This window comes from Parambassis ranga, chromosome 3, assembly GCF_900634625.1.
Source record: "Parambassis ranga chromosome 3, fParRan2.1, whole genome shotgun sequence".
In the NCBI taxonomy this organism is placed as follows: Eukaryota; Metazoa; Chordata; class Actinopteri; family Ambassidae; genus Parambassis; species Parambassis ranga.
This window is the reverse complement of record NC_041024.1, coordinates 11,341,355-11,369,207: the sequence shown is the minus strand read 5'-3', so window position 1 is coordinate 11,369,207 and position 27,853 is coordinate 11,341,355. Positions and strand designations below refer to the sequence as shown.

The 27,853-nt window shown below is 40.6% G+C and overlaps 2 protein-coding genes across 5 annotated transcripts in view; one reads left to right on the top strand and one right to left on the bottom strand.

Annotated features, from left to right (window-relative positions):
- Positions 1-1,787: 1,787 nt before the first annotated feature.
- copb1 (COPI coat complex subunit beta 1) lies at positions 1,788-8,808 on the bottom strand. The gene is made up of 22 exons (XM_028402400.1): positions 8,659-8,808; positions 7,578-7,731; positions 7,274-7,503; positions 6,975-7,144; positions 6,763-6,877; positions 6,558-6,650; positions 6,327-6,464; positions 6,069-6,188; positions 5,654-5,761; positions 5,412-5,558; positions 5,151-5,296; positions 4,760-4,856; positions 4,496-4,656; positions 4,292-4,412; positions 3,977-4,204; positions 3,544-3,723; positions 3,157-3,301; positions 2,957-3,076; positions 2,725-2,870; positions 2,547-2,636; positions 2,238-2,393; positions 1,788-2,047 (listed from the first exon to the last, which is right to left on the bottom strand). The coding sequence occupies exons 2-22, from the start codon at positions 7,666-7,668 to the stop codon at positions 1,988-1,990; spliced, it is 2,862 nt and encodes a 953-aa protein (XP_028258201.1). The 5' UTR covers positions 7,669-7,731; positions 8,659-8,808; the 3' UTR covers positions 1,788-1,987.
- A 1,425-nt stretch (positions 8,809-10,233) lies between these two features.
- pde3b (phosphodiesterase 3B) overlaps positions 10,234-27,853 on the top strand; it is a 37,073-nt gene continuing 19,453 nt past the window's right edge. For 3 of the 4 annotated variants that reach the window (XM_028401421.1, XM_028401420.1, XM_028401418.1), the window contains exon 1: positions 10,235-11,283. In XM_028401421.1, the coding sequence (XP_028257222.1) occupies positions 10,396-11,283 (888 nt within the window). In that variant the 5' untranslated portion in view covers positions 10,235-10,395. Of the gene's footprint in view, positions 11,284-27,853 lie in introns of all 4 variants that reach the window. The other variant, XM_028401419.1, reaches the window with a different exon arrangement.

Below are 27,853 nucleotides of genomic sequence, written 5' to 3'. Positions count from 1 at the left end.
GGCGCTAGGGGCCCTTCCACAGGCTGTTGGTGACTGCCTCAACACCCCTTCTACACACACACACACACACACACACACACACACACACACACACACACACACACACACACACACACACACACACACACACACACACACTGCAGCCCTGTCCTGAGACTAATATCATTCACCCCTGCAGTCACATTCCTGTTGTCTGTAACTACAACCAATTACAAACTGATAATAATAAACCTGCAGCCATCACCACAATGCAAACATTAAGTTAAAAACCTCTGGTATCCATTTATTGAAATGCACTGTTGAGGTGGTTCAGTGGAATAAGCTGCAGAAACACCATGTCAACATTCTTACAAGACAGATTTTTTTTTAAAGTATACATTTATAATAGACCTACCTACCTTTAATGACTTCAAATTAGTGGAATGTATGTAAAAGCATTGTCGCTTTACAAAGAAGACACTGTTCATTAATATGCCATAAAATGTGACTAAAACACTTTTTAACCAGGTCCCTTTGCATAATGACACTAGAAAACGCTGAAGACTGGGCCACATTTAAATTAAGGGAAAAAAGCAACAGTACTTGTTCAGTACTTTTCAAACTAACAATCTTCTGTACAAAAAGGCAGATAATGTGTCACACTGTCTTTTTGGAATATGCACAACTCATTAATGTTGTCACTGAAACAGATCAAACATGCATTCATTGCTTAAATGTGGACTGAAACCAGTCATTTGATCACCGTGTTATTCATATACAATGTAATGATAATCATATTTAAATAAGTAAATACCCCCACATTGTGAGATTTGATGTCTTTGGCGCCACCTGGTGTCAAAAAATGAGCTGGGGTATAAAAGAATTATAGTGCAGAAATTACTGTAATAAAATGGAAGATATGCATCTGAAAAATTTATATTTTTTACTTTGGCAGAATTCATTTTCACACCAACCAATGGTAATTATAAAGAAGCCACAATAAGTCCTCACACAAACAATGTGGAATTAACAGTGATCTGAGCACTTTCTGACTGCAAAACCACCATGCTAAGACCACACATTAAGGGTTTTACCTGTGATTGTGTTGACTGCAGCTACACTGGATTAAAAAAGGCTGTACACTGCACACACAGTAGTTGGACTGCCACAGTGTCGTCAGATAGCGAACTGTTTATTTTCACAGCTGAGGCTCTGACCTCAAAGCCACCTTTCAGCCTTTATCTAACCCCCTGGACAGACTGGAGACAGATTTTTACAGATATTGTAAATGTATGACCGAGGTTGTGACCCTTTAATCTGGCCTATTCCCAGAAATGCCCCTTAACTCATAAATTATAAACAGGATGGCAAGTGGAATATGTAGGGCTGCGCTAACACTAATCTATCTCCATCTCATTATGACAGAGACAGTAAACCTTGCAGATGGCTCTAGGAAATACATTTAAAATCACTGCAATATTTTATCCTGCGATAAAAGATATGGTGTTCTTTCCTAGTACGTATTAGAGTACTGGTGATGACACAGTGTGGCAGTACTAACAGGACAAATTCCAATCAGTTTCACACCAAGTGAGCTATCACATGAGGCTTCTGAGGAATTCTAATTAGAGCCCAGAGTTATGAAGCCAGACACAGTAGGAGATTTAGGAAGAAGTCCTTTCACTTTAGGGAACAGCCACCTTTAAGTCAGGAGTGCTGTGTAACATATTACTTCACTTTAACTTTAAAGGGGTTTTTTATGTTAAGTGGTTACTAGCATTTTTCCTCAATGACTACAGCACAGAGCATCACTTTGCCAATATTTTAATATATATGTTTATTGAAAATTAAACAGGACAGGGATAGAACATTGCTGAGATGTAGTTTCAGAAAGAGCTGATGTAAAAAAACAAAAAAGAGCACAGAATCAACTGACCATATAGAGTTCTTAATCTGCAGTGATGAAAAGGCGTTAAAGACGCATTATACAAGAGATCAGCAGGTTGTTTCAGACATTTGCCTTTTTTTGTGAGAGGTTGATCTTGTCACCCAGGCTCAGGGCCATGCCCTGTGGGAAAAACAAAGGTGGTTTATTGTAACAGATGCATTCTATTAACAAATCTGAGATGTACTGGTGAGAACATGAGTGAACCATCTAATAAAAATGAGAAACTGACTGTGTTGAATTGAGGACAGATAAATTCAGCCCAGCACTCTTCAGATTCATAAGGGTTGATGATGCAGCAGCTGTGACCCACCTGACTTTTGGCTCTGATGCGTATGTGACCGTTGACAGGTGCCTCAGGCCCCAGGTGGAAGGGCTTCTCAATGCTGACGTTGGCCAGGGCGTCTTCTCCAAAGATAGAACGAGCATAAAGGTTGGCAGCCATGAAGCCACAGAAACCAGACAGTGCCTGTTGCATTAGAAAAACATAGGGTGCAATAAGTTACTAAGGGTTACAATAGGGCATCCTATGATTCTTATGCAGCAGCACCAAAAGCTTTTTGTTGTGCTGCTAGATGTAAAAATGTTACTTTCACTTGTCAGTTTTATGTCTCACATTGACCTTTTCTGGAGTCAGACACTTCATATTGGTGGATCTGAGGATATGCTGGAGGTACTCGTTCAGCTCAGTTATGTTGGTGTTCACTGTCACCTGCAATAAAGAAAGGTCAAGAGCAATCTTTAATTTTCATGTTTTTCTAAACTTTACAAAAAAAGTGTAAAAAATGAGCAAAGCTTACCTTGTTCTCCCACTCAAACTCTGCCCACATCTGTCTGAATTCTGCATCAGTGCAGGAGGCTGGCTGGATGTAGTCCATGATGTCAATGTGGATGTCACTGAGCACAACACAGTTTCTGTCGCTAGCAGCTCCTGACACATCATAGACTGGGAACAAGGAATAAAGTTATGGCCATAAGTAAGAGAAAATGCTTTAAATTAACATGTTGAGCAACACAAAATTATTCTCATACCAATGTTTCCAAATATAATGCCATTCTCTGTTGACGCAACCTTGACGTTAGCCTTGATGTTAGCAAAATCATGAGGGGCCAGAGTCAGAGGTGAAGGCTTCTCAACCAACTTGAGATCTCCTGTAGGAAGGAGAAAATGAATTTAGAGCCTGGACTGAAAGGAAAACCTGCACATTTATACAAGGAGGTGAAACACAAACCTAAAGTGGCCAGCTCAAGGGTGCAGTTCTGTAGAGTATCACTGGTCTGGTTGACCACTAGCACATCCAACACAATGTCATACTGGTTGACGTGGACGTAGGCTTCAGCATAAACTGGATCTGAAAAGCCTGTCAGCTGGGTCACCTGGTTCAGAAGCAAAGGGAACTACAGTTAATTATCAATTTTACTAAAACTAAAAGATAAAGACCTCTTTCCCCAGTATGCCAAGCAATATTATCCTCTGAGGCAAATGCCACACTAAGGTCCCTCACTGCTACAATAAATGGGCAAGTTTTCAAAATTAAGCAGAGATAATCTCCAAGCCCAGAATTGGATGATTTCCAGGTCTCTCATATGGTATGATTTCTGGAGGGTTTGTGGTGTACCTTGTTGAGTTTTGATGCCAGAGGATCTGCAGCCTCCTTCCTCTGAGTGTTGCCCATAGCTGCCAGCAGGCTCAGCTGGAACTGGTCCTCCTTGGAAGTCATTTCATTTTTGGCTGTGAGTTGCATGAAGGAGATGGGGTCGTCTGCCTGCACAGTTACGTTACGTTTCTCGGACTCTTTCTGTGGTCAGGATAGAAAAATACAACTTATTAAAAGTGAGGTCAGTAGTTGACCTAAAAGACAAAAAGAACAACTATCATAGGATATAGAACAAAATAACAAAGACTTGCTGTTGTGTATAAAGGTCAGAAGACTGGGGGTGTATGTGGCATCAATCACAAACATTAGTTCACTTCCTCTTTTTGGCGATGATGCTTCAGCTGTGTCAAAAGATTAAGTGTTGAGTTCAACCCCCTGAGTCAACTCTCATTACCTTCTGTGACAGCTTCTCCTCTTCCAGTCTGACAGCCAGCATGTGTGACAGCGATTTGCGACATTCCTTGTTGAATATGTCATTCATGAGTGGTGAACACTCTGACAGGACCTTCAGGCACAACGAGATGCGGTCAACATCATCGTCTGTAATTGGCTTCTTGGGCAGAGAGGACTTTCCCAGGTGCAGCACAGTGGCCATGATCAGCATAGATTCTGCAACAAATGACTAAGAAGAGCAACAATGTACCAATTAGAGGCACAAGCAGCAGGCAAAATGATCAAAAGGGTCATTTGTTAAAGAGGGGAAACTTACATTTTGTTTCTTTTTGTCTTGAACAATAGCAACATAACGCAAGGCCACTTTGGTCAGTGTGGTGGCCAGGGAAGCTGCCACATAGAAGTCTCCATCCATTAGGAAGCCTCTTAGTGGGGGTCTGTTACAAAACAACAAAACCTACTGAGTGAAGTGGAAGCAAACCCAACAAACAAGAGCATATTATGGGCTAAGCGTTCTTACCTATCTTCCTCCTTCTTTGAAGGCCTAGAGGAGCTGAGGGCACTCTGGGTCACATAGGTGCCCATCTCTGTCACAAGCTTCTGAGCTGGAGCAGCGCTTACTTCATCTTCAGCCTTCACCTCACCAGTCTCTTTCTTGATCTCATTCTCTACAATTGGGATCTGTTAAAGTAAGAAACACGTCACATTAAGTGCCAAATTGAGTTACATGGGACTTACCAGTAAGCTTAAGTTACATCTAGTCTAACAGAATTTAAGCACACACCTCTCCCAAGGACCTGCGTACTTCTGTCATCACACTCTGAATGTCTTCCTTGGTGCTGCAGTATTCTCCCAGGATCCACAATGCTCCTCTGTAAATCCTGACAGAGGAGAGTAAGACAAAGGTCACACACAGTGATAAATGTTTCTGTATTTTTTCTTTTTTGATCATCATATCTTCTCAGAGACAAAAGGCAACTGTGTGGTATGCTAAAACTGGCTCTTCAGCGCCATCTGGCTTACAGAGACTGACTTCTTGTTACCAAGCCCAAAATATAATTAATTATTTAATTGTTATCAATTCTGATGTGCACATTATAATCATTAGGATAGAAACACAAATATTAACTAGGGCCCTGCAATTTTTAACATTAATTATACTTGTAAAGACTTACTTGACAGTTTTGATGGCATGAAAGACTTCCAACATCTTCTCGATGACAAGGGGCCTCAAGTTGTCAAACCTCTGTATGGCCTCGCGCACAAACTCCAGCACGTCAGCAGCAGCTGCCTCATTAGTGTCACTCAGGAATTCCATCAGCTGTAAAACATTTCATTGCACACATACATGTTTTTTCTGTTAAAAGTGTGTTTTAATAAATATAAAGAAGTCAAAGAACATTATTTTCAATGTGCCCTGGAAATAAGTTACTCACCACAGGTATGACATTAGCAGCCATGTCAGGAAAGCGCACACTGCATGAGTGGAGAGTGCGCACCAAGAGCTGTCTGTATTTATCAGTGTCTTCATGTTCTGTTACGTTGTTTGTCTTGATGACCTCCTTCTTCAAAACAATCACCAACTGAAAAACAGATCTATGTCACTTCATCTAAATACACCAGATGTTTTACATTTCCCTGCAGGAAGAAGGAAACAACAATATAATATGCAACAGACCTCCTCTACATTGCGAGATGAGACGAGGTCCAGCGCCAGTTGTAAGGTCTTTTTTCTGACTTCCAGGTCAGGAGTGCTAAGAACACGCAGGATGTCCATCACCAGGTCCTGGATAAACAAGCATTAGTGAAAAATCACTGTGTCTTAAGTGGAAACACTGTTGGTGCAAAGAGAGCTGTCAAACTTAAAGCTATATATCCTGAACAGCATAAACGTTTAAGGATATTTTCTTTTCAGTGTTGCTATGATCTTATATTAAATAATGCTCATATTAATGAAAAATAACATAATAAATAAGTTACTTTTTTATGTCAGTAGGGTATCATTATGTTTGTATATTTTGCACATTTTGTATATGTTATACAAAATATGTGTTAACAGCAGGAAAAAAAATTAGTGGTGATAATTTACGTACCTGTAGTACACGCTCATGAGTAGGATGCTCTTTTAGTTCAATCAGACGGTCCAGAACAATCAGCTTGACATTGTTGTCACTCTCCTTGATGATCAAATCAATGTAGCACTGGGCGGCAGCCTGTAGTCCAGCAGAGCACAGATTTCATATAAAAGACTGTACAAGACCAAAGACATTACTGCAATTGTGTAAAATATCTGAACTACATACACAGTATTTGACATATACAAGACCACTGACAAAACCATGCAGTTGTACCTTAATGGCTGTGGGAGCACTGGAGAGGGTCACAAGAGTGCCAGCAGCTTCATACTTGACAGCTGGGCTGGAGGACTGCAGTAGATTGTAGATGCAACGGATGAAACGGGCTCGCTCAGAAGGGTTAGCATGGCAGACCTAAAAGAACAAATAGGGAAAAGGCTCAGATGTGGAATGAGCTCTGGTTGTATGTGTTTTGTACTAAAAAGACTGATAAAAGCAGTGACTTACTTTGTAAATCAGCTCCACAATGACAAGCTGAAGGATGTCTCCAAAAGTATGAACTTGGTCAATACACGTGCTGAGATAATCCAGTGCTCGATCCTGTTGAGAAGTGAACATGGAAATGAATTAATGGCCTTGAGATGCTGCAAGATTAGTGGCACACAACCAAAGAAATAGTCAGAAATATACTATGTGCTAATTTGTTACAGACCTGATCTGCATGAATCAGCATCATGAAAGCATTTCTTTTACAGCTCGCATCTTTCTCATTGACAAGAAAATCGTGGATCAGCTCTGGAGCATCCGGAATGAGGTGTTCAAAGTTCCTTAAAAAATAAAATAAAGTTGCTTGGTATTCCCTCTTTACAGGAGTATAAAACATGAATTATACGACATGGCAACTTTAAATGAAACCGTTTGTACCTGTAGATAGTGTATATGGCCAAGACAGCATTGCGGCGCACATAACTGTGACGATGTTCCAGACAGGCTCGAATTGCTGGCATGAGAGGCTCAAGTAACTCGGCCTCCTTCAGCTTGCACAGGAAGCGCAGAGTGGAGCCACGGATGAACTCGTTGGGATGCTGCAGGTCCTGAAAGTGAAATATTTCAGTATTTAAATGATGATTATATTAGTTATGGATAACATCAATGCAAAATATCAGTTCATTAGTTACGTTGATTTTACCAGTCACTACATATCAGTTTGAGTGTGAGCTTACCTTTCTGTAAGCATCACAGACCAGGATCATCTCCTGAAGCAGCTTGCCATCTGGGGTTGTTTTGGGGACAATCTCCCAGAAAACCAACAGCAGCTTCTTGATGGTGTGGTCTTGAAGTGGCAGCACAAAGCGAATTATGGTCATCAGCAGTCCTGGCAACTTCTCACCATTCAGAATCATGATGATTACTTTCTTCAGGGCTTCGGTTTTTGCCTTGATCTCCCCCTTTTCTGTAGAAAGACAAATATACTATGAATCAGGTATTCATTCCATTAATGTCTAATCAGACATTTAGAATACTCACCTAGATCAGTTTTCAGGCTGACTTCAGAGGGGGGCTCTGAATCAGATGAAACATTGATCAGAGTGTAACAAACGTTCTCTGCAGCTGTCATTTTGCTGCTGTGTCTTGTATCTCTTTAGAAGAATCCCAATGAATATCACTCACTGGATGATACCTAAAAACAGAAAAAAACACATGTTTAGTACACTGCAAAAACGTTCTAAACAAACTTACTAAATCAACTGTACTTAATCATAAAACAGAATAATTAGGTACAGGCAACTGGTTGTCATTTACCTGTCTGCCAAAGGAAGCTGCTCATTACTTTCATTGGAACTCCAGTTACTATATATACTGCTTCAGGTCACCTGAATAATGCACTGCTTGTGTATTTATGTATTTGTCAAACATCCTAACACCTAAAGCCTGGCCAACCAGGAGCTGCAATGAAGATTTAATCAACTTTTATAATAATGTTGAAACTTGCTTGTAAGGTACTGACAAATCTAGACAATTAGAAATGCAGACCGGAATACTATGTTTTAAGTGGATTTTTTTCCACTAATAAACTAAATGGGTGTTCTTCTTGATCTCCAACAGTGTGTTACTGCCCCGCTGAACACAATCGCTCCTGTGCTGTTGAAAAGACATTTCCTGCGGCATCTCGTGTCAAATTAGACAACTAATAACACACTGATAAAAACAAACACACACAAAAGAGCCGATACTGAAACAGTGAAGGAAGCTGAAGTTGGAATGAAGTAAAGAAATTGTGACACGCAGAAAGTACAGTCTACATCCTCCTATAACGTAGAAGCTACTGTCGCAGCATTAAATGGCGTTACCTGCACTGGTGCCGACCAGTTTGTACCGCGAAGCCTTGTAGTCGCAAATGTCTACCAGTTAGTCACCTACTTAGTTAGATTTAATTTAGATATACGACCAGTGGCTTCATAGCTAACGTTAGCTAACAGCAGATTAGCTTTGGCTCTGGCTAGCAATGAAATGGAGGACAGCAACGTTAGCCAGCTGTCTTGTCAGTGATGACGGGTGAACAAGTATAAAAATCTTATGCACATTGGAAATATGTTGCATAACCTACCAAACTCAACGACTATTATCCTCCGAGGTGGTCTTGGATATCCAGTTTTTGATATTTACATCTGCAAAGATTCTGAAAAGACCCCTTTGCCGAGCTGTCTCTCTCCGCTCTCCACACACTTCCTAGTGACGTGGAAGAATCACTTACCAGAGCCACATCACAACTACGGAGCGCCGGAAGGGTCAATCATGAGCGCAATACCACACACGAGAAAGCTATCCGGAATATCACCTTGTCTTTTACACAGATACAAGAAAATCCATGCTGGTATATTCTCACTTTACCTGTGACTAATGTTGTTAGACACAAATAGTAGTGTAATATGTCAAACAATGACCCTTATTAAATGTTGTCGGGCATTCTCTAGATTTTCCAAACTCTCTTTAATACGAGTTTAGTAATAACCCAAAATGACGGGTTCAAGTAGAAAAAAAATATCGAATAGATATTATTAAAAAATTAAAAAATCTCTTAATGTGATTTTAATAATCAAGAAAACGAATATTGTATTTTACAGTTATGCAGCACCCTCCAGTGGAAGCACAGAAACATAAAAATAAAGTCCTTGGTCATCTGCCACAGAGCAATCAATTATTCAATAATTAATGTAAACGTTATGACGCACACACATTTTAATGATAGTAGATAGGCCAGATTTACTTAAAGGAGCAAATATTATAACTAGTTAGTCATATTTTGTATACCACTGTTGTCACACAGTGCAGGAACAAGACTGATATCCAATTATTTTTCCTGCTGACTATTTGTTCCTCACACGTTTACGTGTAAAGCAATGTGCCATACTGACATTTTTGCTTGTCAGCGACAGGAACATAGTGACATTAGTAAGCATTAGAAAGATGGCTCTGCACTTCAGGATTAAATAATATAATCATGTATGTGTTGTTAAAATCATTGTGTAATATAGGGGTAAATAAATAGACATAAGCATGATTATTGCATTTAAATTACATTAAATTTCATTTTAGAATTGTTCTCACTTTTACTCTAAATTATATGTATATTATAATATTGTGCACATTTTTGGTGTATATAAAAGTATATTATTTTCATAAAAAAGTAAGGCACCTCTATCCCACCGATTTTTATGTGGGATCGATTAGATCGGCAATCGTCCCTTTTTCCTGAGCTCACGGCAGGCGAACCAAACGATCACAACGCAACATGATCCAACGACAACAGTGGTCACAGGTTGACCAAAAGACCAGTTCATTCTAAAATAGCATATTGATTACTTTATTTAAACTTAAGGTGATAATTACGTTTAGTCGCAGTGTGTGTCAAGTTTAAATGAAAACGATGACTACACCACAAGGAGGAACGCCCCAAACCTACTTTAAAATATAAAACACTCGATGTAGAATTCTTTTCTATTTAATCAGACCCTTTATGAAATGTTCCTATCATACACAGTCACATATTGTTTATTGTAAATATTGTATTGTTAATAATATTGTGCTCACGCTGCAGCTGAGGATTGGTTCGGCCTGCGCTCCACATCACAAAGCCCTGAGGTGGAGAGTTGTGGCCTGTAGGCGGCGACAGAGAGCCCAGTTTCTAAAAAAACAACATCTCACCTTCTTTCTTTAGTCCAAGTGCTGGAGCACGTTTGAGTGACCATGGAGTGCGTTTGCTGTCATGTAGTTCAGCGTTAACACGGCGTGAATAGTGGGAGAGGGGCACTTTAGTGTGGATACGAGGAGCCAGAGTCGAGCCATGGCTGCACAGGAGGACGGAGAGGCTTTGCACAGTAAAATAAGGCACCACGACGGAGCTGGAAGTGTAAACAGCTCAGAGGGCTTCAGGAACGGCTATGTGAAGAGCTGCGTCACCCCCCTGAAACAGGACCATCAGAGGGGATTTTTGTTTAGCGTGTGCAGGTTTTGCAACGAAGACATTCTTAATTCCAAATTGCTGAAGGTCTCTGCCCTGTACGTCGGCGCGTTTGTCATCTTCGCGGTTTCTTTTTTCATTTCTAGGAGCTTGCAAAGTGACTCGCTTTGGGATTTGCGGACTTTTCTGTCGGGCTTCTCCCAGTCCATCAGCCCTTTATTCAGCATAGGATGTGCTTTCTTCTTTCTGACATTTTACCTGAGAAGGAAAAAGAAGGAGAGCAGCAAATGTTGGCTAATGTCACTGCCAGCATCGTGTTACCTGGGGGATTTTTTGGTTTTGCGGTTTTTGCAATGGGGAGAGGACCAGCACCAGATGCAAATGGTGGGCAGGTTGTTATTCGTGTTGGGATGTGTGGGTCTCCTCACGCTGATCCCGACGCTGAAACTCAAACACAGTGTTCTTGTGCTGGTTTTTGCCAGCGTTGTGTGGCTTGTTTCTTTTACAAGTTTGAGCGGTCTGCCCGCACTGCTCAGACCGCTCTTCGCCTGCTTCGCTGGGGTTTCTGGCTCCCTGTTGGGGCTCTGTTTTGATCGTTACTACCCGACGAGGGAAGCACCGAGTGGGATTTCCAGCGCGGAGGAAAAGGTCCCTGTGATCAGACCTAGGAGAAGGTCCAGTTGTGTTTCACTGGGGGAAACGTCGACCAGCTATTATGGCAGTTGTAAAATGCCTCGCAGACCTTCGTTACCCTGCATATCCAGAGAACAGGTAGGTGCCCCCCCTCCCTCTCTCACCCCCCCCCCCCTGCAGGACCACGTCTGTTGTTGTAGTTGCAAAAGTAGGCCCACTGATCATCCACGGCAAACACATGTGCACAAGTGGAAAACAAGGAGTCATGAAAGCCCACAGAAAGCAATGCATCAGATTATAACACTGGTCACGTCACAGCTAATAGAAAACACAGTGTTGTGAATTATTTTGTTAGTGTAGTACAGACAATTGGTTATCATTATTCTAATATGAGTAATATCAGTCAGGCCTGCTTGTGTGCAAGTCATTTTTAACAAATATTTCAGATTAAATATCAGATTAAATACCTGTCATTATACAATCTATGTGTCTACATGTTATCTATTTAAAAATTAAAATTAAATTACCCATGCACGTCCTGCTGGCAGAATAACAACACGAGCAGGAGCAAAGCTGTGATGTGGCCAGGCAGTCCCATATGACTGTGGCAATCAACAACACAAAATGAGGGTGGGAAGACAAACACAAACAAACACACACACACACAGGAATCCTAAGTGTCCACAGTCCACACCAGAGTGTGTTTCTTTTCCTTTGCTTGTGTCTGCACAAGCTGTCTGTTTACATACATTATAGCTAACTGCTAAGTGATGCTCCTCTCTGCTTAAGCTTTGAAAACCAACACACCAACACAAATCCAAATGGCATCGAGTGGTGTGCAATATGCTGCAGATACAAAGCTGACGTAAGCGGTTGCCTTCGTATTTGTGTAGACATATGCCAACACTATTGTCAACAATGTATTTAAAAAACACAGACACACACACAAAACAAAACACAGCACCCAGTTCTTTAGTGGAAGCCAAGCCATCAGTTCACACTCATTGTGTTTGTGTCCTTCAGGCATTGTTAGACATGATAAGAGAACTAAAAATGTATGACCAGTTTGTCTCAATTGTGCTATTTCCAGGAGTTGTTTTTCCCCTCTTATTGTGCTGTGTGCTATTAGCAGATTACTAGTCACATTGCAGTAGACCCTAAACGGAGCATAAAAAATTAAACAGAGAAAAAAAATCTGTTTGAGTGTCAGAGATTTAGATCCTTATTTGACTGCTACACCTCTTCTTTTTTGCTTCATCCTATCCTTCACTGACACTTTAGATCCCAGAATACTGAGATGTAAGCAGTGAGTTTAGTGACGGCCTCCAACATTCAGCCAACCCTTTTATTTATCTGAAATATGTTTCTATTTCATTACTCTCCATATTTTCATATTTTGTGGAAAAAAGTTGAAACAGGACTTTATTTTTATTTAATCAGAATGTTTTGTTACCACTGGATCACTAGTGTTATGGTCACACTCACTCTCTTGGCCACTCTGCTATTGAACATTTAAGGTTTTCTTAGAAACAAACACAGACAAACAACATAAGTACACTCTATAAAATACCTGATTGTTTAGATTTCCTCCGGCAGTTGCCAGTCAGGTGCATTAAAGTTTGAATTGCCCGTTAGTTGTAAATGTGTTCATGTTTATCTGTAGGTGTTAGCTCTGTGAGGCAGCTTACTGGCAGCATGTTTGTTGTTGTTGTGCCCACTGGATATTAGAATGGTGTTTGGTAGCCTATACAAGTCATTGTGTTGACCCGCAGAACGGGCTGAAGTTAAAAGATATGTTAGCCACTAGTTGTAAGCAGCTGTACGCTCTGTGATTGTGATGTCATAAATATAGTTGGTGAAGATCGCTAGCAGCTACTTTTTTAGTAATATAAATGTATGCAATAATGGAAGACTGACAGCCTATGTGTGTGTGTCAGAGGCACTCATAAAAACAGGTCAGAAAGAAACACTTTTAAAGGAGTCAGTCAGGGTTCACTGGTGATGTCACACGTGTTCTTCATCTTCTCACACATTTTGTTCACAAAACACTCTATCACCCCCACCAGCCCCCCCCACCCACTTTGTTCTGGGTCCCCACTTTATGTCTTTCACTTGCTGAGAGGGGGATTGTTTTTCTGTTAGCAGCAACACATTGCTTGCACGTCAGCTCATCAGCATGAAAAAAAGAGGGTTCTGTTAAGATGTAGCGTCTTATGGATACAAATGAAAACGTTTTGGTCAGGATAACGGATAAATGGTGCTGACAGAAAGTCGACCTGAGTCAAATTCAGTTCTGTTAAAATGTTTCTTAAACCTCTCATTCCTTGTCACATTCTTCTGATCACCCTTATTGTTTTTATAATTATCACCACATTTTACTGATTTACTGAATGTCAGGTTCATTTTCAAACCCTGGAACAGCACACTCCAAAAATGATATCTGCCTGATCCATAACCTTCATCTGTATAGATTATATATTTTTACTGAAGGTAACTACATTAATAGGTGTGAGTTCAACTTATGACCAGCAGCTATGTAAAACTACAGGTGCAGATGTAAGCAGCCCTCTGTTAAATCTCTGTTGAGGAACATGGTCCTAACACTAAAAAAATGGTTCAATTGTAGTTTTTAATTTTATAGAACTTTTTGGGTATTGATGGCTTTAATGTCATCGTCATGTGTAAAATAAGTTGGGGCATTTATTCAATTGTACTTATAATTTCTTTCCATAATTCTCCTTTTACTCATTGTGAAAATCCATCCTTATGCATGTTTGACCCATCTGACGTGTTCTTCATAGCCATTAATATGGGTGCAGACGTTTTGCAAGTCGACACCATCATAAATATTCATATTCAAAGCTGCTTTGAACAATATGCCCTTGTGGCCTGAGAGACGCCAGGGGCCAGATGTATAAACAATGCACAAAATGAATGAGTGCAACATTTTCCACGTAAAGTGCCAGTTGTGAAAGAGTAACCTGCGGTAATACGTGCTAGTCGCTCACATATAACGTGCACAGTTTTCTAGAGCCTGTGGTGGGTTTAATTAAATATAAGGCAAGGGACATAATTGTAAAAAGTAAAACATGGTTTATGTTTCTGAAAAATACACAACAATAAATCCGATGAGTGAGAAACATGTTTTGATTACATTGAAGCTTGTATGTTGTGATCGTTTAATTTTATTCTCAGCTGCTTCGATATGTGTGATCTTCATTAATCATCTGTCTGACATGATAGCGATGACCAAGATATTGCACTGAAGGTTTGCTGATACATGTGATAAATGAGTGGTGGAGGCTATGAATAGCCACGGACATGTTGACCGTAAGGATGGCTGTTGGAGAATCTCGTCGCTGAGTCAAACTTCTTTGCCGTCATTTTAGTGCTGGCACGAGTCTGTTCAAGGGCATCACTTACCATTTATGGCTAACTTATTTATGCTTATAGATCCACAAGTATTGAAATTTATTAGCTGAACCAGACGCGAGTGCAGCTGTAGTTACATGACAATATAACAAGTTTGTGCTCTCTGGCAGAATTGTTTGGTATTACAACAACATATTAGTTATGAATTGTATAATTCTACATACTATATTATAAAACAAAATATAGGTTGTGCCTATAATCACCCAATCTCTCTCTACTCCCTACTCACAAAATGAGATCCTCAGGCTAATGAAACATACACTTCAGACTCGCATCCTTTCTCTCCAGGGCGTTAATTGCATCATTGCTGTCGCATAATTAAAACATGCATGACATGACATCTGCATGATAGTACATACATAATGTAGAAATTATCCCTTGTGCACAACTTTTCACGATGCATTGTGGGATATATTGAGTGCACTATATGGGATTTAATGATTCTCAATACACGTTCAGACAGCACTACAAAATGGCAAACACACTGTACAGGGCACTACAGAGTGAGCAGGGGGTGATATCTCACAAGGCTGTGGCCTAGTGATCAGACTGAACAGACAACAGACACTATTTTTTGTATGCTGGATAGTTTTGGCCTCTAGTGGTACGGTAGAGTACGGTAGTTATTAGATTTTTTTGTTCACATGTCATTTGTGTTATAATAAAATGCACAAGAGATGACACATGCATGTCAAAAGAGTTATTGATGAGGGTAATAAAGTACGTTTAGATCCTGCTTTAAGGATTACGGTCTACAGGTGAAACCCTATGGTTTAAAACTATGATCCAATAAATTAGAGACAGCAAGCAGAAGTGTCAAAACTTTTTAAAATGGCTGCTTGATATTGAATGTAAATAGAGCCTTCTGAGGAAGAGGACTTCACTATTAGATCTACTGTATGCAAAGCAGATGCAAAGGAATGTGTTGAGTTGGAAAATGAAATTGGACAGGTGCATCTTTTCATATAGAGTTTTATGGAGACTGTGCATGCACTGTATTATATACTGTATTATAGACCATCAAGGTATAACATTACAACAACTGTTTAACATTTTCTAAACATAATAAAAAACATTTCACATGAACAAATCATAGAAGCATCACCTGTCCTTTAAAAACTATAGAAAATAATAGTGTTCATAGTATTACACAAATGAAAAGAGAGAAAGGACTTCTTAACTTAAGAGTCAGTTTCTCTTGTTTTTCTTCGATGCAGTGTTAGTGAGCACATCAATTGAGCACATGTTTTTACTGCATGCGTGTCCAATGTGTCAGTGTCGGTCGACTGCCATCTTAAGTCCAGTATCACACCAAGAACAGTGTCTCTTGTGACGTCAGAGTGGCCCATTTCAGTTTCAGTTAATGTTAATTTGTACTCTCAGTTTTGTGTTTTGCAGCCACAGTAACTCAACCCCCCCCCCTGCACAACCAGAGCTCTTATGCTCTGACTAAATTTGCCAGAGGTCAGGCTGAATCCTAGATTTACTGCATAAACTGTGTCACATTTTTTGTTGAATACTTCCTCTGTTGCTATCTAAAAAAAATCAGTAAATAACAGTAAGTGTGACATTTTGGAGACCTATAAAACATTGTAATCGTTAATTTAATTTAGCGGTGAATGTTGCACTTGTCTGGTAGTCACAAGGATCGCAAATTTAGACTCGGAAATAGATTAACACTGAAATATATTTACACGCTGTCTGCTCCATATTTGTTTCTGTGTCCTTTGAATAATTTATTTAAAAATTGTAATCGTCAACCTGAACAAAAACCTAACCCCCTCCCCAAAAATACATAAAATAAAATAATTAAAATGATGTAAGCATGTCTCTGAGACCCAGATAGTTATTTTGAGATGGACAAAATAAAGTGGAATTAATATTTTTAAGTAGGATTATTGTATTTGGACTTCCATGGTAGAAATCTAAAAGCACTACTTCATGATTAAGACCTTAAGGGGCCGTGCTGGCAGTGCAATGTTAAATTCAGTGAGACAATCCTCTTTTTTTTGTGTGTGTGGTTACCAGTCCACAGCAGGGCAGGCAGGGGTAAATAATACACTTTACTAACCCCCCCACCATCCAGACAAGAACAGAGAGGCAGGCTGCGGAGAGAAAGGTTGGAGGGAGAGCAGCGAGAACGCAGAGCAGCTCTCAGCTGTCACGTTAGCTTGCTGTAAAGCCATGTGGAATGATATAACATTGACGTCACGACCAAGTGACGTACTGCAGGGTGATTGCAAAGAGGGGGGGGGACTGAAAGATTCTTATTAATTGCCCTGTAGAATATAGTGTCTGCCTCCAGCGGGGAGCTTCAGACGGCGTGCAAAGCACTGTTTAGGTGGGGGGAAAAAAAGGTGCCACGAGGAATTGTACTTCAAATCAGCTTTTTTGTTTAGAAAGCTACAGTTATTATTTGGAACATTATGTATTTTATTTAATGTATTTTTACCAAAGGCCTACAGTGATGTGAATCTGTAATGTTTGCCTTGGTGTAAAACATAATAGATTTTTGGTTTGAAGTTGAATAGCAGTGTGAAATGCTATGTGTTTTAGGAACAGCTTTAAATAAATGTAAAGGTACAATACTCTTTTCAGTCTAATAAGATAAAATCATACACCAAAATGATAATTATACCATTAAGCTGTGTTTTTACTGTTGGCATCTTCAGCCTCTGTGGATGATTTCATGCTTTAGTGCATTTACTGAAACTGTCTGCTTACTCCTTTGCCTGTGGTTTGCTATTGTCAAAACTAAAGCACCATCTGAATCAGCATTTCAGGGGTTATGTATGTGAAGTGTATACAAAAACAAGCACTGCTTTATTTTTTTCCAGAGGACAGTGAAAACCTCCACGGGCAGGTTGTTGCTACATGCCCAGCCTGATACAAATATTTTTACAAACTTAATTCACAATCAAATGTATAACGGATAACATTAAAATGTATTGGTCATGATGTGTCACTGTGTGTCCATTACATTCTGAAAATGTGTCATTGTGGCTGTGGGTTTAATCCAGTTTTTTTGTTAATTCCATTTTATTCATTGTAGGCTTATTTCAGTTGAAGTTGTGAGAGTAAGCATGCATCACCATTATTTAAGGATGATCAAGTTACAAGTGTTATCTGAAAAGTTTGTACTTTTTATTTCGGGGAAATTTTAGATTTTATCAGTGTTGTGAATATTTACTCTCGGAACTGCCTGTGGTTTTGTTTTGCAATAGTTATTTTAAATAAAAATATTGCAGTCATCACTGAACTTCTTAAATAATATGACAGCTGAGCTGCCAATTCTAATACTGTTTGATGAAATGTGGCCTAAACTGAGCTGTTGTTTAACTGAAGGAGAATGACGTGTGAAGTTAACCTCAGTGTTTAGGTGCTTGTGTAACACTTGCAATGTAAAGAGCAAGCTGTCCTACTTCATTGCTTGTCAACTCCCCGTTGATGCCACAGGTAGCTTTGACAGTGTAGGTGAACATATAATGAATGTTCCGTGGAGAGCTGAGTCAGCATTTATTAATGTGTTTTTCATGTGTTTCCTATTCATAGTTAAAATGTATTATTTCTTATGATAATTTATGACGTTTACAGGTTAAAACATTGTGTTATTTGGTCCTGATGCTTCTGTGACAGCTTGTGTAAATTGTCTTCTCATCCTACTTTTTTTTAAAGTCTAAATTAGTTTGCATAGGTGCTTTTAATTTTTCATTGCAGCAGCTGAACTGGTAGAAAGGGTTAATTTGAGCGAGGCGCTGTGTTTGGCTGACTGCAGAGTGAAACAGGATGCAGCGACTGCATTGTCAGCCTGCTGGTGTGAGTGCAAACAGATGAGGAAATGCTGGAGCGGGTACTCCAAAACTCAGGTTACCCTGGAAACGGTTTGCGTCATGATCACCAGCAATTAGCTTGCAGCTCTTTAGTTTTCATGATAGGTCTACCAGAGCTTAGCCTAATGACTCCGTTGTCTGAAGAGTCACCATAAAAGAGGGTCCACAAAATATTAAAAGATGATTATTTTTTATTTTTCTTCTTTCTGTAACATTTTGTTTACAGAACAGTTTAATAAATTACTATTATGCAAGGACATAGTTGGGGTTATGGCTTTTTGGATACTCTGTTTTGAACTCTGTTTGAAGAGTTGTGCAATGTGTCCCCTGTTTCTTATACTTCTCTAATGAGCCTTGATATGATGTCCTGACCTTGTCTCTGCTTGTATTATTATCTGTTCAAAACTTATTTGTGGCTGAGTTGCTGTATTGTTGAGGCCCATATTTTGGACTAGAGGAGGGGGAATGCTGAGCGGCTGCCATCAACAAATTTTGGGCTAATTAGACCTTTTATAATTGTTGTATCAGCCTCTTTTCGCACTATACAAAAATGTGGAATTCCCTAAAAAGTAATGGCAAATCAGTCCCCAAGTTGATGATTCTGTTTGCAACAATCAAGCTTAAATAAAATTAGAAGACTGTGTTGATTTTTCTTGCGTTCTTAAAAGGTCACCAACAATGCAAACATGTCAGGTGGCTCAGCTTTAGATTCAGGATGAGGTTGTTGAACCTTTCCTGACTTTCCTGACTGTTTGCTCAGTCCAGTGACAGGGTGAGAGCGGCTGGAGAGAGCTGTACGGGTAAATGTGACAGCTATGACATACAGTAGATGGGGGGGATTCCTTGTTTAAATTGACCCTGTGGATACTTAATGACGGAGAAGCAGAGGTGAAGGATATAGTACACACCACAAACTTCATGTTCTCCAGACAGCTTTATTAACATAACATAATCCCTTCCTTCAGCAGTCTGAAAGTGTTTTTAGATTGTATGCTGCATTTTTGCATTCCATTCTCACCAAAACATCATATACATTAGTCTGTAAAATTTTACTCACTATTATCTTATTTTATTCTCTATATCTCTGTTTCTCATTCTCTCAGAATTTCTTTCTGTCTGTCTCTGTGCGCCTCTTTTGAAAACGGTGTCAGCACTGCTGCTTTTACACCAAAAGGCTGTTGCTAAGTGACGGTTGACGTCAGCCGCAGCTACAGAGGAGGGTTTGTGTGTGTTTAGCAGCTGAGGGCAGATCCCACTGAAAAGGGCAAAACTGTGAAGCACTATTAGTCACTGCAATGAAAACCCTAACTCCAACCAACAGGAATCGCCATTTCCAATAACTGTGCACAATTTATTCACAGTGACTTCTGGTAAAACTAAATCTTTCAAAGTGGAATGGTGAGATTTAGACAAATTTTTTTGAGAAACTGCTCCCAGCCAATCCCCACCCCCTTTTCTTCACTTTTTCTTTAGTCTGTCGCTGTCTCCTTTTCTTTCTCACTTTAACCCCCACCCCTCCATCTGCCCCTCCCCCAACACACACAAGCGTGCGCACACACAGACTGAAGTGACAGACCCACATGTAATCTAAGTGAGATTTTGTAGGTAGATATTGTTTCTGATGAATGTCTCTGACTCTGAGCTTCAGTGTGATATCACCCCCATCTGGCCGTGGGTGCTCCTGAACTACTTGCCATTATTCATGTTAGTCAGTTCTTAAGAACTTGTATTATTATTACCCTATCCACCTAAAACAGCCCCCTGACCTCTTTCTGCCTTGTTAGCATCTGCTTCTCTTTTCTGACAGGCAGCACATAAAGTGTTAGTAAACCAAGGAAAGAGAAAATCTAAATTTCAGATTTCTATACCAGTGTACTGCTGATTTTTACTTTGTTATTTGTTGTTGTGTTTGCTGGTGCTTTTTTGATATGCATGAGGTAGTACAGTAGTGAGAAATATTACAGAGCAGTGACGCAGTAATTTCTTCGTCCACATGCAGCAGAAAACAAGTCATGTGTGTTGTATCGGTGGTCTGAGGGCTCTGATGTAAGTAGTTTTGCCTTACAGAGGCTGCTGCCGGAGATAAACCAGCACCAGCTGAGACTGGAGGTCTATGCACAGAGATAGTTGTTCACAGAAGTCATATGGCACTCACTGATGGCAGAGTGAATGAACAAACAGCACAGGGTTTTAATCACACACACCCCTCTGCAGCTAATGCATAATGTGCTGTTTAGATAGTCAGAGCCGAGGCCCGCCCAAAACCGATATTGCTCCCACAGAAGGCTGTGATGTCGTCATGAGAATTTTTGGATAGTGATGTTCAGGGATAGAAGGCATGATGGACAGTGGAGTGGTGAACAGAGGGACTTAACTTTAAAGACACTTAATTCCCCTCATCTTTATGGGAGCACCTGAAGCAAGACAAAGGTTTAATCTTCGCCCAAAGACACACATTACTGTTAAGAAAAGTTATGCCACTAAAGCTTGATTGCCTGCTACAGTCTGACCCTCCTTTGTCCTTATCTGTTCTGCCCCTGTATCAAAGGATCAACTGGATCAACAGTGGACTTGATGCCACATATCAACAGCAGGCACCCTGGCATGGCAGCACAGACACAGGGCATTAGGCGCTGGATGCTCGCCTGCAGACAGCAGTAGTTGGCTGGGGGTAGGCATGGATTAAAGATGCAGTATGTGCGTCATACGGTGAACTTGAGCGGGCACAGTGATCATATAGAAAGTTTTGTGTTACTGTTGCTAAGTGACTTAAAAAGGCACACACACGTCAGGTTGGCTGTGCATGAACAAGGACCGAAGTAGAAGATTCAAAACAAATTAAAGCTGCAAGCAGCATTGCGGGCCCTCGCGCACCTTGCGATCCGCGGGGCTATCGCTGTCTTCTCTCCTATGCTCTTGTCTCCCATACTCTCCTGTGCTATGCTGTCCTCTCCTCTCATTTGCAGAGATGTACAACAAACACATGTTTACAACCAATCTTTCCTGCTACCAGTAGGTGGCGCTATGACCGTATCATCCTATTAGCATATATGTCTGTTCAGACTCAGGTCCATAGCAGTACTGTAAGATTTTGTCCACATTGCATAAAGTATATGGGTAGTACTGCATAAAACACAGCGAGTTCCTTTGTAATGGCGAATGGTCAACTTTGAGGCCACTCCCCCGCCACACGGTAATACTTTTGAAAGAGTTTTGGAATGCGTCTATTCCCTATGGTGTCCTGAGTGGACACAGTGAATTTCAGCTCAATTGCATGAAGTATGTGAGGCGTGAAAAGTTTTGAAGCAGGGTCACAAATAGGCAAAAAATGGCCACAAAAGTCAAAATGGCGGACTTCCTGTTGGGTTTGGAGGGGGGGTCCAAGAGACTTTTTTGTGCGTCTTGGGGTGATATACATGTGTGCAAATTTTCATGATCCTGTGGTAAACTGGCCAGTGGGGCTACGCGTTAGGGCAAAAAATACAGGGAGTTCCTTTGTAATGGCGAATGGTCAACTTTGAGGCCACGCCCCCACCACACCGTAATAGTTTTGTAAGAGTTTTGGAATGCGTCTATTCTGTATCGTGTCCTGAGTGGACACAGTGATTTTCAGCTTGATTGGATGAAGTATGCGAGGCGTGAAAAGTTTTGCAGCAGGGTCACAAATCGCCAAAAATTAACAGAAATTTCAAAATGGCGGACTTCCTGTTGGGTTTGGAGGGGGGGTCCAAGAGACTTTTTTGTGCATCTTGGGGTGATAAACATGTGTGCCAATTTTCGTGACCCTACTCAAAACAGGCCACAGGTTCAAGCAGAAAAACCTATGAAAACACAACATTTTGTGTAGCCAGTAGGTGGCGCTCTGTCAAAGCCTCAATATTGTTGTATAGATGTGTTTAGGGTCAGACTCTGATCATACATGTGACATTTCGTACAGATCGGACAGAAAACGAAGAAGTTACAGAGACTTTCTGTGTCCTCAGAAATGGTCAAACTTTGAGGCCACGCCCCGGCCACACCGTCAGACTTTTGTAAGAGTTTTGGAATGCGTCTATTCCCTATGGTGTCCTGAGTGGACACGGCGAATTTCAGCTCAATCCGTTGAAGTATGCGAGGCGTGAAAAGTTTGGCAGCAGGGTCACACATCGCCAAAAATGGCCACAAACCTTCAAATGGCGGACTTCCTGTTGGGTTTGGAGGGGGGGTCCAAGAGACTTTTTTGTGCGTCTTGAGGTGATACATATGTGTGCCAATTTTCATAATCCTGTGTCAAACCGGCCAGAGGGGCTACGCGTTGGGGGCGCTATAGAGCCATTTTTATATGTGCATTTCAAAAGTCAGCAAATTTCAAAATTTTTCGGGCGAATGCGTTTTTCTACCAAGTTTGGTGAGTTTTTGGGCATGTTAAGGCCCCCAAAAATGCGATCTAAGGGGGGGAAGGAAGAAAAAAAAAAAAAATGAAAAATAATAATCCTAAGGGTTTCAATAGGGCTCTTGCACCATTCGGTGCTCGGGCCCTAATTATTAATGATACATTTTGCAAGATATGTTCGGCAGTTTTTGGCTAACAATATTGTAATGTCTTAAATTAAATCATATTAAAATAAAAACCATTTTGACTGAAATGATAAGTCTGTGAGCTGATATGACTGCGTTGAACTAACAGTGATTGTTATTATTTTAGACACATTTGTAAGAACAGAACAGTGAGAAAAAAATATTAGATGTCCAGGGACCGCCCCCCCCAGACCAGACTGAACAACTGTGATGAATTGTAGGGCTGTCCCTATCCGATATTGATATCGGATATCGGTCCGATATCAGCCAAAAAACAAATATCGGATTTCATCGGAAGGCATCTAAAATCTCCAATATCAACGCTCCGATAAAAGTAGGTGACGCTTCACACTCAATCACAGTAGTTGGTGGTAGTGCACCCGTTGCTGCCGCCCACTGAAGAAGAAAAGCGCCCGGCTTCAGCATGTAGAGATCACATGATCACAACAACAAGTGTGTGTACGTGTGCGACTGTAGCAAGGAGAAGACATGTCGGCTGTGTGGCAGTATTTTTCCTTACAGTCAGACAAAGACATTGCAGCTACGTGCAAAACTCGTCATGCTCAAATTTCCCGAGGAGGCACAGAGGCAAGAAAGTTTAATACGACCAACCTCATCACACATTTGAAGCAGCACCACAAACAACAATATGAAGAGTTTAAGAAGATCACTGAGGCGAAAAAACAAATAACCTCTGGCTCCCTCAAACAACCAACGCTGGGCGAAACATTTCAAAAGCGTGACAAACTCCCAAACAGAAAAGATAGCCCAATTTATTGTGCTCGATGACCAGCCCCTGTCTGTGGTGAGTAATGTCGGGTTCAAACGCTTGAGCACCTCGAACCTCGCCATATTATCCCTAGCTGCCACTCCATTGTCAACAAAATTATGAACCAGATGCATGAAGAAGCTAAGACATTCATCGCCAGACACGTAGAGAAAGCTAATGCTGTTAGCTTCACCACCGACATCTGGACCTCAAGCCATTCTCCGCTGTCCTTATTGAGTCTGACTGCGCACTGGATAGACATGAGTTTACATTGCAGAGAGCAGTGTTACATGCACGTGAGTAACACTAATGGCGAGTAACAGTAAGAGTAGTCAGCAGTTTAATAACTGACTGACATTGTTTTCTGTTCTTGTTATTAGAGAGGTGTGTTTATTTTGTTTACACTATTTGTTTAAGACTAAGAGCAATGACCACATTGCTTTGGGCCCAGTTAGTAAAACTGGAGCTGTGTGGACTCTTGAGTTTGAGCAGTTGGACAGTGAACAATACTGTTGTTGGTTTTGTGTCCCTGCTCTCAGTTGTTCTCACCATAGTGAGCTTGCCCCTTATTTTTTTTACTTTTGTATTTTATTCAATTGTTAATAAATGGGTCTTTCTCATACCTACAGCTTCTGACAATTAAGAAAACCTTTTCTAACATTCCACTCTACAAAATTTGTAATCAAAGTATGTATGATATGTGTTGATTTAGTGTTTAGTGAATATCGGCTCAATATCGGTATCGGTCGATATTCATGGCTGCAATATTGGTGTAACATCGGCAGTGAAAAAGTTGTATCGGGACAGCCCTAATGAATTGTATACTCCACTAATCTCTATAAAACAGGTGCATGTCGGTCTGACCTTTGTTCCCCATAACTCTGTTTAGTAAACATCCTTCAGGTTTGTTTGTGTGACTCTGACTCCAGCGTTCCAGTACTTATGTCATGTGGCATCTGTCTCAGGTGATGTAGGTACTGTGCTTGTCGAACTCCAACCATATACTTATAGATGTAAACTGCTGATCTCTGGTGGTTCCGGCATTATGTTCTGACCCACACACTGTCATCACTGCCTGCTGAGTCTGCTCGTTCCCAAGATGGGATGTTGAGGGGAAGGTAATTGAAGACCCCAGTCACTCTAAAAGCCACTGTTCCTGGCTGTCGACTCTATCCAGACTGCATGGTGCAGTTCAGAAAGAAGTGTGGAGGTGTCAGTCAACGGCAGTTGCAGAATCGTTTTGGCATTATAGCAGATTTTTTTACCGTAGTTTTCCGTTTGTTATTTGGGGTGTATTTTGATCATGAATGTGTCAGTATCTGAAAATAAGTATCTGTGTATGAATGAAATATCCTGCTCTCAGTTGGGTCATGCATTTTGTGACAAAGGCTACTCTGAATAGCCCCCCTGGAATGTTTTTGTATTAAATCATAGACCTTCCATCACATTTGCTTTGGAATAATCTTGACAAATTACTTAATCTTAATTTATACAGAATGGTAAACAGATGCAAAGAATAATTGAATGAAACTGACACATTGCTGTTCAGCCATTGTTGGACTCGGCTGATCTTCTGGTCCTCTCTCCATTAATTCATAAAATGTCCTCTCACTTCTGTATTGCTCTGAAGACAAGTTCTCCATGTTTGTCACTGAGAGCACACTGGCCTCGTGACAGGATGACAGTCTCACTTCATTACGTGTGCACTAAACACCAGGGACTCCACAATGTGAAATACCGAAACACCCCACCCACGTACCAAGCCAGGGTGGATTATTCTCATGCTCATGGACATTGCAACAAAAGACATTTTTTTAGCCTGTTGCTGTGCTACAGGAATTAATCCTTGACCTGTTAGAGTGTTGAAAACTATCAGATGTGCTGCTTTAATGATGTCTGTTGTTTGACCATGCCAAGAAATTGCATGTTGTCACACAGATGTGGAGTTTAGTGTCTTGTAACAGAACATTCAGAAATAGCACCACTAGCTGCAAGTATTGTAGTAAAGCAAAAGTCACCTGATTCCATGAAGAGTTGTAGCTAAAGATTATTGCAAGCATCAAGCAAGTGTAATATCAAAGAGCATAGCAAGATGCCAGCTCCTGTTAAATAGTGGTCTAAAAAGCCAGCTTGTTTTGCAGCCAGTTATTTTATGAATACTGAAAAATTGGTTCAAGAATTTCTGTCTAGCGTTTTGCCCATAATGCCTGCAGCTGGCATACTATGGACAAACAGTATATTGGTATCTGATTAATGTAAGTCCAATTTTCCTTCCTTTCCTTCCTATCTCTGGTTTGGTCTCTTCTTCTGTCTTCTGAGGAAAACAACAACTGCCTGCTGTCATTCTTCCACCTAACAGGTAGTGCACAGTAGTTTCAGTCATACATGGTACAGCCATTTTGGCAGAAAACCACTTCCTGCTGATGTTAGTCACTGGGCTTGAGTAAGGGGCAAACTGTGTACCATAAAAATTTGGCTTTGTTAAACAAAAAATAGCCTTTTTTAAATATGCGTGCAAGAAAATAGGCTAAAAAACTCTTTGCTTGGAAGCATACTAAAAAAGTCAATGTACCAGTGTGATGCTGACCTTCACCTCTGTGATGCAACACAGGCCTTCACATCCTGATCAACAAAGACAGAAAGAACAGGTTTAAACATGCCCTTTGTTGCTATGGAAGACCCAAACGGCTACTTACCATGCATTTGTCATGAGTGAATGGAATTTGGTTAAATTGCTCTTATACTGAATATCCATTGAAAACAATGAGGGTGACAGATGTTGACGTGTTTCAGAGTGATCCATTCTGTATTTTTCCATTAAAAATTGTGACCTTTATGTCATCATGTATACAACTTTAAACGTCTTTTTGTTTTTTGTAATGTCCCAGGTCACCTTTAGATTTAGTGGCAGCTGTGTGAATGTGATACATAAAAGGAGAAATGAGCGTCTGTCTACAGCCAGCGTTGGTCCCTTGCTTGTAAATGATTTACTTAACCAGTGTTGTGGTCTCTTCTCTCTCTGTTCCTTCTGTCTGTCCCACTCTCTCTACTTCCCTGTGAACTCCTCCTACCACTGCTCAGCTCTGATGGATGGCGTTTGTGTTCACATGCTTGTTATTGGCCAGAGCTCCAGGGCTCAGGCGTTAGGTTGTGTTTATGAGAGGAGCCTGCACTGATTCCATGATAAAACCAGATGTTCCCTTACAAGGCTTTGAGCCTCCCTCATCTAGCTCTCATGTCCATATCAGGTATAACCTTCCTGTTGTACTGAGGCCTCCCAGCCTTGAAACTATAGCTTGCTCCTGGGCTTCGCAGTGGTCAAAAAAGGTTGTGTGTGAAGGGCATACGTCACATGTTTGCACTTTGATAGTAACATTGAATCTAAATTAGAATATGCAGGCAGGCAGTATGTTGTATGTATTGCCACTACTAGAGCACTATGATTATTTGCTCTGAGTTAAAGAAATAAAAGCCTAGCATTATTTGGAAAATCTGTCATTTTGGTTGACAAATGACTGAATCAATTATCAGAATTGTTTCCCAATTCAGGACTTAATTACACATAAATCAACAGTTTGACATGAAACCTTTCAGCAAGACCAAAATGTTCCTGGCTGTCTTTTTTAATGAAGGCTCAGAACAAAAATGTGGTGCAGCTGCCCTGAGCAGAAAACACACTGAGGCTTTCCAAAGATTGGAACTGCGATCATCTGGCCTCACTGTTATCAGATCTGCTCCATGTTCACATACTGAACAACCTACAAGGGTAGTTCGAATATTAGGCAACGTGTGTTACTGTTACTCTTACTAATCATTGGAGGGTGTCTAAACTTGTCTGCACTGCCTGGACAGCAAATGTAACCGCTTCCAACTCCAACAAGCTGTGTCTTAGGCAATGCTCACATTACAACCTACATGTCATCTGTTTCATCAACAATGCAAAATTTGATATTTGTGGACCACTTAAACGATCAGACAGCTAGTTGGCCATTACTGTTTTGTTGGCTGTTGTTGGCACTGCTCTGCTAGCTTCCTTCATTGTTAACAAGTTTGACATCACATCGATGATGACAATGCTCTGTGCATGTGTATTGGCAAAAAGCTGCATGATCTACTGTTC